Source organism: Diabrotica virgifera, chromosome 6 (genome assembly GCF_917563875.1).
Source record: "Diabrotica virgifera virgifera chromosome 6, PGI_DIABVI_V3a".
Lineage (NCBI taxonomy): Eukaryota > Metazoa > Arthropoda > Insecta > Coleoptera > Chrysomelidae > Diabrotica > Diabrotica virgifera.
In genome coordinates this window covers 209,027,099-209,043,552 of record NC_065448.1, presented here as the reverse complement: position 1 = coordinate 209,043,552, position 16,454 = coordinate 209,027,099, and the positions used below count along the sequence as shown (strand labels likewise).

The following is a 16,454-nucleotide window of genomic DNA, read 5'->3' as shown; positions in this document are numbered from 1 at the left end:
CTTCCAATATTTTTTGTTCAAACTTGACAAACAGTTTACACATGTTAGGATACTTTAACCATTGTTTATATAGGGATAGTTGGTCAGCCCAATAGGAAAATTTGTTTGATTGAAATTGAGATAGTCACCAGATGTCCCCATAATTTCTGTCAGGGTCGCAACGTCAAAATGCATAGACACCAAGTTGAATATGATCCTATTCATAACACCCCAACTCGCATACATATTAATAAAATAAATATATATGGAAGAATATATTTAGAAATTGAATTAATGATGTCATGCTATTGTATATTATATAATGTATAGTAGCATGACATCATTAATTCAATTTCTAAATATACTCCTCTATATATTTATTTTTCTTAATATGTATGCGAGTTGGGGTGTTATGAATAGGATTGTATCCAACTTGGTGTCTATGCATTTTGACGTTGCGACCCTGACAGAAATTGTGGGGACATCTGGTGACTGTCTCAATTTGAATCAAACATATTTACCTATTGGGCTGACCAACTATCTCCCTATATAAACAATGCTTTAACTAATGTTAATAGATAGTTTTCCGCTTTTACTTTTCCCCCTCACAATCTACGCCACTGTCGTAATAATCATTTCAGCATGTTTTTTATTCGTCGTTTCTTTTTACCTAAATATCAATCTTTTGGCTCAGTGCGATAGAGTAAGTAATTTTTAAGTTATTTGCTTTTAAATGTAATGGATTCAATAAGATTATGTATTTTAAACACAATAATCTTCTTGAATGTTGTTTAAAATACATAATCTTATTGAATCTCTTATCTTTAAACGCAAATAACTTGAAAACTACTTACTCTTTCGCAATGAGACAAAAGGATGATATTTACGTAAAAAGTAACAAAGAATCAAAAAACATGCTGAAATCATTATTACTATATTGGCGTAGATTGTGAGGGGGAAAAGGGCGAAAAGGAAGTATATATTCCTACAGCACGCCTCTGGTAACAGCGGAAAACTATAACTCTAATTAAAGTATCCTAACATGTGTAAACTGTTTGTCATGTTTGAAAAAGAAATATTGGAAGATATTAAAACAATGGACTAAAATCATTTTAGGATATTTGTAATAAAACACTCTGTTTCTCGTTAAGGTTTTATTTAAGTGTTTTGGTTTAAATCTTCGTATTTTTGTTAAGGTTGCTCCAGTTACTATATGGACAGTTCTTAATGAAACACCCTGTATATATAAAACATGCGCCATTGAATTTAGTTTTGTGTCAAATTAAACAGGTAACTGTTTCATGTTATAGTCGATATAAATGATGGAAATATTTCGATATAAGTATTTCTTCCAAAATTTAATTTATTAATATATATAATATTATATTTATGAAATGTTTATGTACAAACAATGTAAATAATTTATTTATACTGCCCTATTGTTGAATTTATAGGTTTGATTTGATTTTTAATAAAAACCAAAAATAATATTTTTGTTTTCTTTTTATTTTTCCTTTTTGTTAGGTTAAAGGACCCAATTGAAAAACGACACCATACAACATATTTATAGTATACCAAGAATTAAAAGTAATTTAAAAAATATATCCGAGGCAAAGGTGAACAAAGTTTATAAGTTTGAAGAAGCTATTGCAAGAAAACGTGTATCCCCATATAATCTGATGAACTTACTAGCTTTGAACAAACCGTCAATCTTTGGGATTCTTCTAGATTATGTTAAGTCGTGTAAATTGAAACTTTAGATTATAAAATTAGTCGTGTAGATTATTAATTCCCCTTTATCCCTACTTAGGCTGTTTACGATTTAAATTAATTTGTTATATTTTATTTAATATTTATTTAAATCCCGCTGCGACGGGCCTGGACTGTTTTTGTCACAACATATAGATCCAAAATCTAGTGCCGAAGGTGCCGAACCAGCCGGTTTTCATATATTCATATTTTTATGTATAATGACTTGGCCTCGAGACTGTGAAGAATAAACACGTTCTTTTTGTCACGCATTTTTGTAAAATTGTACAGTAGTCAGTTCTTAAATAAATTCGTAAAACTGTTATCTACGTTATTGTCACTCTACTGAAGTGAAAGAGATGTATTCTCATCAACCAATGGTCCTTTGTTCGCCGTATAGTGCATAAGATTATTGAAATCCAGCGTCAATAATAAATTACCAGTTTAAATTTTATTATTACCAGTAAATCCAATATAATATCATCACGGTAAAAAGTTAGTGAAATTTTCGATCGTCAACAACAAGCAGGTTTTAGAAGAAGTTTGTTTGCCGCTGTATAAATGTGAGTTTTTCCTTTTTATTGATTTATTCCTATTCTAACCAATATTTTTAAATATTTCGTTATCTTTCGCTTTGTGTGAGCCAGTTTTTATTCAAATTTATATTTAATGATATTTGAACTTTATATTTTAAATGAGTATGACAATTTTATTTGTAATAAACTGAAACCTGAATTATTTTAAAATTAGAATCGGTTTTTTGGTATAAATTGCTTTCATTTAATTAATAGTATTTGAATTATTTCGGAATAGGATTGATTTTAAGCATAAATTTCATTCATTTAATTAAAATAAAATGCCGGAATCAAAAGAAACGAAAGAATCCGAAAAGTTGCGTAAAAGTAGGGAATCTGTTAGAAATCGTCTCGATACCTTCGCAAAATACATTGATAAAATAGCTATACCGGGGTCGTCGGATAATTTGCCGGTCACCGAACTTTCAGTCAGATTAGATCGGGCTGAAACAATAATAGAGGAATTTGAAGTTGTTCAGGGTAAAATAGACGCGTTAGTAGATGATGTATCAGTTGAAATAAAATATCGTGAAGATTTTGAAAATGTTTATTTTTCTACTATAGCAAAGGCAAAAGAGCTTCTGCAGCCTAAGCCTATTATATCTAGCAACGAAAATGCAAATCAAAGTTCAGTTTCTGATCGTAATAGCTCATTCAATTCAGGGATAAAGCTCCCAACCCTTCATTTGCGTCAATTTAGCGGGAACTATTCAACCTGGTTAGATTATCATGATTGCTTCGATACAATAATCGTTAAAAATAATGATATAAGTGACATTCAGAAATTTCATTATTTAAAATCATCCCTATCGGGGACAGCTGAAAAGATAATAAATTCTATTAAGGTTTCTGCAGCTAATTTTACAGTAGCGTGGAAGCTTCTTTGTGACAGGTATTCTAATGAGCCTTTACTAATCCATAATCACATCAAGTCCATTTTTAATCTAAAGGTAGTTAATCGTGACAGTTCTAAGTGTCTCCAACATCTAATTGATGGATTAACTAGTAATCTGCGATCTCTAGAATCCTTAGGGGAGCCAGTAAGCACTTGGGACTCAATAATAATTTTTATAATTCTAGAAAAACTTGATCCTGAAACTGTCAAAGATTGGGACAAGGAGAGTCGAGGTAATGCCCCTACGTCGGTAAAGCCTACTCTCGACGATCTTCTAAAATTCTTGCAGCATCGAGCTGATACTTTGGAAAAGTTCGAAGCAAGATCTATCAAGGGAGGTTCTAGTTCCAAAGATCATTCTCATTCTTCATCTCATAGGTCCAAAACTCATACAAGTCAATCATTCATCAATAATGGAGCTTTTTCAGATCTGTGTCCACATTGTAATGGTCCTCATAAAATGTCAACTTGTACTTCTTTTCAAAATTTAGATGTGCATGCGCGCATGCGTGAGGTCAAAAGGGTACGAGCGTGTTTTAATTGTTTATTTATAGGACATCAAAATACCAGTTGCAAGTATGGTAAGTGCAAGAAATGTGGGAAGAAGCATCATACGCTTCTCCACGTTAATGCAGAAAATAGCAATTCTCCAAATGATACTCAATCCGTTTCTTCGGATAATCAAACTCCACAAACATTGTCATTTCATGCAGTTCAGAATTCGTTTGCACTGCTGTCAACTGTCACAGTCCAAATTGCAGATAGGTCTGGAGTTAAGCATAATTTTAGAGCCCTTCTAGACAGTGGTTCTCAGTCACATTTTGTCACGTATAGTCTGGTTTCCAAATTGGGTCTCTCCAAGGAACCTGCCGACATTTCAGTGGTCGGTGTCACTCAAATATCTTCAAGGATAAAGCACAAGAGTAAGTTGTCAGTATATTCGTTATATTCTTCTTTTTCGACAACCTTAAACTGTCTTGTTACTTCTTCAATTTGTGGTCATGTTCCAAGTATTCCGATCGACGTAGACTCTGTCTCTATTCCATCGAATATTCGCTTGTCTGATCCAAATTTCAATATTCCTTCCGGCATAGATCTTCTTATAGGTGTAGAGCTTTTCTGGGATCTTCTGTGCGTTGGACAAATCAAATTGGGTCCTCAGAAACCCATTTTACAAAAAACCAAATTTGGCTGGGTAATTTCTGGCCCACTGCCCAAAAGGTACGATCATCAAATCGTCACTTGCAATTTCGCACAGCAGAATGAATGTCATCATCTATCAAGATTCTGGGAAATAGAAGAGTGTCCACTTCTCCCACCTCTTTCAAAGGAGGAAATAGAGTGCGAGGAACACTTTAAATCGACTCATAAAAGAAATTCGGATGGTCGTTTTGTAGTCAGTCTTCCATTAAAGAATTCGACTGATACTCTGGGTGAATCTAGGAGCAGAGCTGGAAAAAGATTCTTTAATCTAGAACGAAAACTTCAGAATAATCCTATCATGAAGGATATGTATGTTTTATTTATGGACGAATATATTTCAATGGGTCATATGTCTAAGGTTGAGGAGCCTACAGACCCAGCTCACTTCTATCTTCCACACCATGGAGTCCTTAAGGAGAATAGTCTCACTACTCAGCTGCGTGTAGTGTTCGATGGTTCTTGCCCTACCACTTCAGGTGTTTCAGTTAACGATCTTCAAATGGTCGGACCAGTCGTCCAAAATGATCTTATATCAATTCTATTTCGATTTAGGCAACACACTTATGTGGCTTCTGCTGACATCGCCAAAATGTATCGGCAAATTCTCGTTTGTCCTTCTGAACGAAACCTCCAGCTAATTCTATGGAGACGGGATCCTCAGGAGCCTTTGCAAACTTATTCTCTGAACACGGTAACTTACGGCACTGCCTCTGCCAGCTTTCTTGCTACAAGATGCCTGCTTCAATTATCTTATGAAAATTCTGAGCAGTATCCTCAAGCTGCAAAGATTATTAAAAATGATTTCTACGTAGATGACCTCCTGACGGGGTCTGATTCAGCCTCAGAGCTTCTTCAACATTGTCAAGAAATTAATCATATATTATCAAAAGGTTGTTTCCCTCTTCGAAAGTGGGTTTCGAACGACCCTTCACTTCTTACAGATATTCAGGATTCTTTGGTCCCTTCAGATCTTCCTTTCTCGCTAGGTTCTTTTGAAATTACAAGAACTCTGGGACTGCAGTGGTGTCCAAAATCCGACCTTCTTCAGTATCATATATCCTCTGACGTTCTTCCTAGAACGGTTACTAAAAGGTCTATACTTTCTGGGATAGCCCATATATTCGATCCTCTTGGTCTTCTTAGCGCCACAATTATCATTGTAAAAATTTTAATGCAACGGCTGTGGTTGGAAGGCTTGGAGTGGGATCAAGCTGTACCTCTAGACATTCAAACCAAGTGGCTTTCATTTCGGGATCAGCTCTGCCAGTTAAACAATGTAAGAATTCCTAGACATGCTATCATTGCAAATGCTTCAACTATTGAGCTGCATGGCTTCTCTGACGCTAGCGAAGCTGCATATGGTGGCGTTATTTATATTCGAAGTATTGATCACCAAGGTAATACATCGGTGCGTCTCTTTTGTGCCAAGACAAGAGTATCTCCTTTAAAAAAAATTAGCCTTCCTCGATTGGAACTTTGTGGAGCCTTGATATTGTCACGGCTCGTGAAGAAAGTCACAGAATCGCTCAGTCTTCAATTTCATGATATTGTTCTTTGGACAGATTCCACTATCGTCTTAGGGTGGATCAGAACCTCGCCACATATTCTTAAAACATTCGTGGCTAATAGAGTGTCTGAAATTCAATCCAGCACTTCGTCTAGCGCTTGGAGACATGTCGGTACCAAGGATAATCCTGCGGATTTATTGTCCCGAGGTGTGGAACCCAGTCGACTTGCGTCATCAAAAATTTGGTGGCACGGTCCTCCCTTCCTCATGGAATCTCCTAGTAGTTGGCCGGTCCTAATCATTCAGCCTGAGCAAGATCTTCCGGAGACTAAGAAAGTTACTCATTCTTTGGTCACAAGCTTCGTGCAATTCTTTCCATTCCAGAATTACAGCAATTTCTCGTTTCTCACAAGAGTCATTGCTCGTTGTTTGCGTCTCTTCCGAAATAGTTCAGGGTCAAGATGCAGAGTTTCCGATCCTCTCACCACCATACAGCTTCAAGCCTCTGTCATATGTATTGCAAAGATGGTTCAAGCAGAGATATTTCCAAAGGAACTTCATAACCTTTCCAAGGGAAAATCGCTGTCTTCTAAAAGTAAAATTCTTTCTTTAAATCCATTTCTGGATAGTGATGGAGTAATCAGAGTTGGTGGTAGATTACGCAACTCTAAATATGATTTTAATAAAAGACATCCAATACTTCTTCCTGCAAATCATCCTGTTACGACTATGATCTTTCGGTCGGAGCATCTAAGGTTGTTGCATGCCGGTCCTCAGCACTTACTGTCCGTCGTTCGTGAACGTTTTTGGCCTATTTCAGGTAGATCTATTGCGAAACAGGTTGTTCGTCAATGTATACGCTGTTTTCGTGCCAATCCTCCTCAATGTACACCCATGATGGGAGATCTTCCTGCATCTAGAGTAAATCCATCGTTTCCGTTTGCAATCACGGGAGTGGACTATGCAGGCCCGTTCACTCTCAAAACAAGACAAGGTAGAAACCCAGGTACTTACAAGGCTTATGTTAGTCTTTTTATTTGTCTAGCTACTAAAGCTATACACTTGGAACTGGTCACAGACTTAACTACATCTTGCTTCCTCGCTGCTTTAAGACGATTTATAGCTAGAAGAGGCAAGCCAGTTCAAATTATGTCCGATAATGGCACGAACTTCGTAGGTTGTCGTAACGAGCTTAAGCATCTCGGTAAGTTTATCAAATCTAATGAAAAACAAATCGCGGAATCATGCTGCAATGATGAAATCAATTGGCAATTTATTCCTTCGCATTCCCCTCATTTCGGCGGAATATGGGAGGCGGGAGTAAAATCTATGAAATCGCATTTAAAAAGAATCGTTACGGGATCTCATTTAACTTATGAAGACTTTTCAACTGTGCTCACTCAGGTGGAAGGTATACTAAATTCACGCCCTTTAAGTCCTATGTCCTCCGATCCTTCAGACCTTTTACCTATAACCCCGGCTCACTTTCTGATTGGGAGGTCCATGAATTCCATACCAGAAGTAGACGTTTCTAATGTCAACCCTCTTCGGTTATCAAGATTTGAACATCTTCAGCAACTCCGTCAACATTTTTGGCGAAGATGGTCTTTGGAGTACGTTTCGGAGATGCAGCAGAGACAAAAGTGGAAGGTGAATCAATTCCAAATTAAGGTTGGTGCTCTTGTCCTAATTAAAAGTAAGGACGCCCCTCCTCTCCAGTGGTCCCTGGGACGTGTGGAACAGTTGCATCCAGGGGCTGACAACATTTCAAGGGTTGTCACACTTAAAACAGCTAAAGGACTCGTTCGTGTAGCAGTTGTGAACATTTGCCCACTTCCAAGTGAATAAAAGTCGCCAGGTGACAGTGATTATTTATTGACTGTAATATATTGCGTTTAATTTCATTTTTAATTTATTGAAAGCTTTCCCTTTCAAGGTGGGGGGCATGTTTACGATTTAAATTAATTTGTTATATTTTATTTAATATTTATTTAAATCCCGCTGCGACGGGCCTGGACTGTTTTTGTCACAACATATAGATCCAAAATCTAGTGCCGAACCAGCCGGTTTTCATATATTCATATTTTTATGTATAATGACTTGGCCTCGAGACTGTGAAGAATAAACACGTTCTTTTTGTCACGCATTTTTGTAAAATTGTACAGTAGTCAGTTCTTAAATAAATTCGTAAAACTGTTATCTACGTTATTGTCACTCTACTGAAGTGAAAGAGATGTATTCTCATCAACCATAGGCTGTGGTTAGTCACCCTGAACGACCTGGGTGCGAAAAGTTTTTTTCCCTTCCCTACCCTTGATTGTTCGATTGGATTCGTAATGGTCTTGGTGTATGGTCAGGCGTTGATTTTAAGAAGTGTTGCTGGCTAAATGGGCGCAGTTCCCAAAGGCATTAAAAGGAAAAAAGCTAAATCTGGTTGGAGTCTAAAAAAGTTTTTTTTTCCAAACTAGAGGTACTATATTACTCCATACCAATAGAATATTGTACACTTGAGTCCAGGGTTCTTTACCCGTGCGTCATTAATACCTGGCTAGCAGGGCCGCCGAGAGGGATGAGCGGGCCCCGGCAAGACGTGACGAACGGGCCTCCGACAAAAAGTGAACAGCGAAAAAGCTACTTGCTGTTGCGTTTAGTAAATTTCAGACTTATTTCGTATGCTTTAAATGATGACTCACGGGTAAAGAACCCTGGACTCAGTGGCGGCGCAAGATCATAATTTTATGTAGTCAAGATACATTTTGCGAGGCCCTCTGCTCGCGCATAAAGACATATTTTTTAAAATAAAAAACATGTGTAATTATTAAACTTTTATTCATGCAAAATCTAGTCAAACTTACCACAAACCTAAAAATATTTAAGATATTAAGACCAACCAACGTTAAAAACCAGTTTAATGTAAATATCACAGGAACAGAAATTTTCTACTTTTTACACTGCTGAATTGTTTAATTACGTGCTCGTAATCTAGCTTGGATGCTATATTAGCCTCCATAGACAAAATTGCGACCGCAGAAAGTCTTTCCTGTGCCATCGTACTCCTTAAATATTTCTTAATGAGTTTTAATTTCGAGAAGCTCCTTTCAGCGGAGGCTGTACTAATCGGTATTTGGGCATTGCAGCAACTGTTTCACGTCTGTTATAAAGTTAGGTAAATTAGGGATCATTATTTGTAATTCTTCATATAATTCGTAAGGTTGAAAGTCACTGCTCTCACCCAATCGTAGGATTGTGTGTAAATCTTGCATTTTTTTAATATTTGTTCGTGTGGAGTAATTTTTAAATTTACTTATATCATACAGAAAACCGAACTTTTCATGATGTTGATTTAAAGCCATAAATCTCAAATCTATATTGGTATAATCGAATCAACCATAGCGTTAAAAAAATTTGCTTCAGTCCAAAATCCAGTTTGTCGATATTCTTTGATCCAGTCACAAAATGTATGCAATTAAATGTTTAAGGGCAATGTTCAAATGGACTTGTACAGATTGCCATAGTTTGCTTATCACATTAACACTCGATAACAATAAAATTCATACTATACATGTAAAGATATTACAAATTCTAAACTAAGCATTTTATTTAATACTGACTCACAATCACTGAGAGCGTCTGAATGATCCGTTTGATTTTTCAAACGTTCTATGCATCCTATAACATCATCAAATTGAAATAGTATGGACTGAACTATGTGTCCGATAAAGGCTTCATCATGGTAACCAAGCTTCAAACAATAAATCAATAGTTAAGTACTAGGCTACGTGTCTATTATTTTATAAGTAGGTATAGTTAGAAAACAGCTTTTTAAAACAGTGAACCACAGTTTTAATTTCTTAAATAGAATGTCACACAAAAAAATATATTATCACTAGAGCTCGGGAAATATGCAAAATGCATATTAAGTGCATATTTGCATATTTTGGATAAATTTTGTAAGTGCATATGCATTTATTAAAATTTCATATTTTTAGACTTTTTTGCATTTTTTTGCATAGATGCATTTTAAAGAGAAATGAGAAGTCTCAGATCTAAACAATAAATCTGAAAATTCTCGTGGAACCACTTTCTGGTAATATCCTTATAATATCTGCCTTTTACAATTTATAAGGCGACGAATAAAGGAGACGAAGGAGACTCTACAATATACAGTCACATTTTGTTAGTGAAAACATTTTGTTATTGTTTAGTGATGCTGCGCCATATGACCAAAAGTCGACAACATTTAAAAATATTTTTTCAAATTTGTTACTTGTCTAGAGCACGCTTCTTGCTACAAATAGAGTAGCAGGAGGCTACAAACTGTAAGGATGGAATTTCCAATGGTCAATATCCTTCTGTCAAAAATAAAAACATATTTGTAAAAGTCCTTATGCGAGTATAGGTGTATAAAGATCGTTTACCTAATGTGCCTTTACCACCTAAACCTGTGATAACTAGATGGAGAACATGGTTAAATTCTGTAAATTTCATAACCGATATTTTGAGGGAATTAGAGCCGTCATTTGTAGTTTCGATGTAGACGTAACTCAGGTGCTATGAAAAATGTGTGGATGTTTTAAAAAACCGTTATTAAAAAGTAATTTGACACATCCAAACCAATTTTGTAAATATTGCTTAGCTAATTACTGAATTAGAAAATCGAAACATTTCTTTAGACCAAAGTATTGAAATTATCAATTCATTAAATGAAATAATTAAACACCTTGGTGAAACCAACAAAGTGTATCAAAAATTCTGCACGGCGTTAAAGAAAAATGAGGAATATCACAAAATAATTAAAAAAAATATTATTAAGATGGGGAAATGTGAAGATAATATAATTTTATAGCTAGAACCCTCAATTAAACAATATTTTAAGTTTGCTTCTTTAACTATGTGAAGTAGAAAGAAGTTCTTCCGTGTATGCTTAAACAGTTACAATCAGATGTACCTACGGCTGTTTTTCTCTAGAAATTTTAGAAAAACGTTTAATAATGTACAGTTTTAATAATAATTGTAATAATAAATAATAAAAAATGATGATAAATATAAAGAATAAATGAATATAATGATGTAGGTTATAGAAATTTCAATAAATATTTTTTATGACCTAAGCATAAAATAAATATTTTTTTTATTTAGCTTAAATGCCTCGACAGTCCATTGGCATCAAATAAATAATTGAATACCTTCAAAACACGGATTACCGTGTTGTTTATTTATATGCATTAAAGCATATTTAAGTGCATATTTCAACTGTTTTTTGTGCATATTTGCATGCATATTTTAGGGTTTTTTAAGTGCTTATTTCTCGAGCTCTAATTATCACTTATGCACAATGCACAACAAGTCAACCCAAGTAGACTACAGGCTTTGCTTTGACGACCAATGACCAACAGCATGAAAACAAAATCGTCAAATAGTTGCGGTGTACGGGGGAAATTGTTTGACGAACGAGGAATGCCCTATTTTGTTTTGGGCAGCGACGTGCAGTGGAAATTCTACGCTAACAATAGGAACGCAATTTCAGGGAAATACGCCATTTTAGGGAGGCGATGACTTGCAATGCAGCGGGGATTTCTCGCGAGCGAAAGCGACGCAAGCACTTTTTTCGGCGCATTCATAACTTAGGTTTAAGTAATACATAAATCTCCATGGCGCGAGGTTCCTCGGACCACGAAGTCGTGGGCGGTCGCCCACGCCCTACGCCGCATCTGCCTGGACTCAAGTGTAATAACGTCCATACCAGGCGTTGTGTATATTTTTTTATTCTCTAGTATCTCCTTGTTTTTTTAAATAGGAGGAGAATTCAAAATTAAGGGTACCACAAAAAAAAAACAGTGAAATATTTATTAAAAAAAAACAAAAAACGGTTTCGTTTTCATTCAAATCTAGTCTTGCCATCCTCTGACACCGTGTTTCTGGGTCTACCCGTTATCAAAGAGGCTTTGCAAAAAGACTGAGTTAAATCAAAACGCACCGAGAGGATGGTGGAAATATTGAAATAAAGGGTGATTTAGTGAAACGGTACGATTTGACAACGCTGCTGGTGACAAAATAGAGGAGCCGCGGGCTTGCGAAGTAAACGTTGTAAATCTAGAGAGTGGGAAGTTTAGTTATCATTGAGGCGTGGTCTTGTGAACAACGCGCATTTGCCGTGAAAGCTTTTTACAAAAATGGTGACGTGTACAACGAGTATTTCGTTTACACTACCATTTGCCGCCCCGTTTACAAGACCAAGTTACAAGACATGGAGTTAGGAACTCTAAAAGTAGTGGTTCAACATCACAAAAAAGAGTTGGCAGTGTCAGAACTGCTCACATACCACAGAATATTGAAGCGGTGCCAGATTCATTACACGCGAGTGCTCGAAGATCCCTGCGATAACTCACATGTAATGAATTTGGCACCGCTTGAATATTCCGTGGTGTGCGAGCAGTGCTGACACTGCCACCTCTTCTGTGATGTTGAACCACTACTTTCAAAGCTCCTAACCTAAGTCTAATAGCCATGTTAGAAGAAACTGTCGTGCGGGCGGCAAATGATAGTGTAAACGAAATGCTCGTTGTACACGCACAAAACTTTCACCATTTTTGTAATAAGCTTTCACAGCAAATACGCGTTGTTCACCCGACCACGTCTCCATGATAACTAAACTTCCCACTCTCTAGTTTCACAACAGCGTTGTCAGATCGTACCGTTTCACTGAATCACCTTGTACTTACACCGGAGTATGGTTAGACTGACCTCTCACGGGGAACGATGAAATGAATGTCGACAACGATTCCAGCAAGCTGTTAGCCCAGATATAAAATATCAAACGGACGCTTAGGGAAAATATTCCATTGATGCATATCAGCCTGCCTATCCGAATCGTCATCATTTTTGTACTCGCATACTGAGTAAAAGTTGGATTTATAGTTTGACGTAGCGTAGACGTAGACGCAACGGAGACGCACTGGAAAAGATCAACACCGAATTGTGTGTACTCATGTTTATAAATGAACGCAAGCGCCTGACGTAACGTAAGAGAAACGTAACGGAACGGAAGAGTTCACCAACTTTCATCTTTTACAGTGCGTTTCTTCCGTCTGGCCAATCATAGGATGAATTTTGTTCTGTCACTCAAAGTGACCCCGCCCCCTCATTCCTTTTGTAAAGTTCTATCTGACAATGCATTCATCCAACTCAACAAAAACCCAATGAACAAAATGATAAATGAACTTAAAACTAACATCTCAAATGCTACAAGTTTATTTCAAGAATCTAAAATAAATCCAAAAACTTTGATTTCTAGCAATCCTTCAATGCCACGACTCTACGGTCTTCCCAAAATCCATAAGGTCAATGTTCCAATAAGACCTGTAGTCAGTTTCGTCAATACACCACTAGCTCCATTAGCCAAATTTATCAACACACTTCTCCAGGATCTTCTTAATTATACTCCAAAATATACTATCAAAAACACTCTTGATTTAATATCCAAACTTTCTTCAACTAACCTCCCAAACAATTTTACTATGGTCTCTTTTGACGTAACCAATCTTTTCACTAATGTTCCTAGACTTGAAACCATTCCAATTGTCAACAATCTTTTAATTTCAAAGAACATAGACCCCAACAAATGTACTCAAATCACCTCACTACTTCAATTTTGCCTTTCTCAAGATTTCTTCATCTTCAACAACAAAATTTACAGACAACCAGAAGGTCTAGCAATGGGAAATCCTTTATCCCCACTACTTGCAGATCTTTTCCTAGATTCTCTTGAAAATAATTTTGTCCATTCACATCCACAAATAATCCTATGGTACAGATATGTTGATGATATTTTAGCATTTATAGAAGGTCCTCCTTCAGAACCTAACAACATTCTTTCAATAATTAATAACCTACATCCAGCAATTAAGTTCACATTAGAGTTAGAAACCAACAACATGATCAATTTTCTAGACCTAACCATCAAAAAGAATACATCTTCCACTTCTTCATCGTCTACTACTTTAGAATACTCAGTATTTAGAAAACCTACTCAAACAGACCATATTATACCCATATCATCTAACCATCCTTTTCAACATAAGATGGCAGCTATTCAATGTTATGTCCACAGACTTCTTAACATCCCCATGTCCCAAGACAATTACAACAACGAAATTTCAATTATTAAACAAATAGCAAACAACAATGGTTTCCCCTCTTCTACTGTAGATAAGGTCATTAGAAGATCAATACTCAAAAAGAGACTAAACCAAGCGTTTAACACAGAGAACGAACCCAACACTACTGCTATTTATAGATCCTTATCCTACTTAGGGCCAATTTCAGAAAAAGTATCAAGATTACTTTGTAATAAAGTCAGTAACCTTAACATATCTTTCAAAACGAAAAATAACATCAAATCCATCTTCAGCCACACCAAAGATAAAATCGACAAACTAAATAAAAGTGGTATTTACAAACTGTCTTGTGGGGATTGTAACATGACTTATGTGGGCAGGACCATGAGGACCCTATCTCAGAGGATCAAAGAACATCTCAGCAATCCAGAAAAATCAAATTTTGGTTATCATGTTAAATTTAGCAACCATTCCTTCTCTCCTTCCGAAAACAGTACAATTTTACATAACATCCCAATCAAAAACTATAGACAAATGAACCTTTTAGAAGATCTAGAGATAACTAAAGAAATGAAACTTAATCCTGATTTTTGCTTGAATGCACAAATCAATCTTAATTACAACTATAAACCTTTGTTCAGACTCTTGTGGGAGACTCTGGAGGAAGAAGTTTGACCTCATGCAATCAAAAAATAATTTTTTAAATTTTTTAATTCTTTACTAAAGCATCATTTAAAACAATATTTGTAATAAATCATTTGGCAGCTTATTCTTTAAAAATCACATTTCACAAAATTCATTGTTAATTTATTTCCCATCTTCCTAAAAAACTTCACCATCAAGTTTCTTTACATCATGTATTAATTTTCAAAACCGATTCGAGTTTGGTTTGTGAAGGATAACTTGTCAATTGGTTTATCCTAGACCTTTAAGTCTCTTTTCAATATGTATTTCATTATTTTTTAAAAAACCAGATTTATGTAACTACAGACAACCGTGACTACAGACTTTGTTGAAAAGTTGTTCAATCCAATTGCTAAAAATGTCATATGTCAACTGTCACTTTATATGAGAAAATGTGAAGACACCTTAACGAGCACACCCTGTCCACAGAATAGAAAACAAGCAGAAGGCCCACTCTCAGATGCCGCCTTTGATGTTTGCGAGTACGCGCCCGCCATTTGTATGGAGGAAAAGCACAGGTTCGGATTGAGAAATTTGTGACAAGCTACGACAGAACCGTAATTTAAATATTCAGACGTTAATTTAGTAAATTTGAAATAATTTCATGTGTATTCTTGAAGTAAAAGTAGGACATGAAATATTGCATATTATTATGTCTATGGTTGCCGTAAATAAATTTAATTTGAATCAATTTTGGTTAATTTTTCTATTCCTGGATAAACATATAATTGAAATGTACTGAATTAAAATATAATAAATAATACAATAAAACATTTTGTTATCCCATTAATAAACAACTGATAATTGAATTTATTAATTGAGTGGAAAATTAGTATAAATAAAAAACAAATGACATTCATAAATTGTTTATTTTCATTTTAAATTTTCACATAATTAGTAGGTCTGGATCCCGCGTATGCAAAAAAGTTTATTAATAGCAAGCTGAAAATTTGTTAATAGCTTAAGGGTGTCTAGTCGGATAAACTTTGATATATGGGAACACTGGAACAGGGGAAGTTTTAATTGTGGAATAGGTTAAAAATTTGGAACGGTCAGGCCACGAAAACGGCACATTTATTTTGTCCGACAGAACAGACTTAAACTCTCCGAACAGAGATTAAACTCTCATGCAAAAATCAGACTGCTATTTATCACCAAATGGGCGTTTTAATGAGTGGAACATGTAGAATATTGCAAATGACAGGAATTATGACAGTTGATAAATAGCAGTCTAATTTTTGCGTGAGTTTAATCTCTGTTCGGAGAGTTTAAGTCTATTCTGTCGGACAAAATAAATGTGCCGTTTTCGTGGCCTGACCGTTCCAAATTTTTAACCTGTTCCAGAATTAAAACTGCCCCTGTTCCAGTGTTCCCATGTATCAAAGTTTATCCGACTAGACACCCTTAAGCTATTAAAAAATTGTCAGCTTGCTATTAATCAACTTTTTTTTTCATACGCGGGATCCAGACCTATAGGTAATAAATAAATACAAAGAATAAGATACAAAACAATTGATAATAATTATTAAAAATATAAATATTGTTAATAATAATTATATTAGATTATTAATAATATATGTATATAATATTTATTTATGTATAGCACACGATAACTCCACAATAACAACACAACGTGACACAACACAAATTAATGACAGTGAATACACAATACACGCTACCACTGAAATTTCTAATGCACACGAGGTGAAATTCCACTGAACAGCACTGCTTCCTCCCAACAAATG

General features: G+C 35.5%; 1 protein-coding gene across 1 annotated transcript; it reads left to right on the top strand.

Annotated features, from left to right (window-relative positions):
* The first annotated feature begins 2,584 nt into the window (after positions 1–2,584).
* On the top strand, positions 2,585–16,428 carry LOC126886285 (uncharacterized). Its single transcript, XM_050653156.1, has 2 exons — positions 2,585–4,121; positions 16,313–16,428. Exons 1-2 carry the CDS (start codon positions 2,585–2,587, stop codon positions 16,426–16,428), a joined length of 1,653 nt encoding a protein of 550 aa, XP_050509113.1.
* The last annotated feature ends 26 nt before the right edge of the window (positions 16,429–16,454 follow it).

Excerpts from the sequence above, each read along its gene's own strand:
- LOC126886285 (XM_050653156.1), top strand. The coding sequence starts at position 2,585 with ATGCCGGAATCAAAAGAAACGAAAGAATCCGAAAAGTTGCGTAAAAGT. Across the intron at positions 4,122-16,312 it reads TTCAAGGATAAAGCACAAGA|CACACGATAACTCCACAATA; the intron begins GTAAGTTGTCAG and ends ATTTATGTATAG.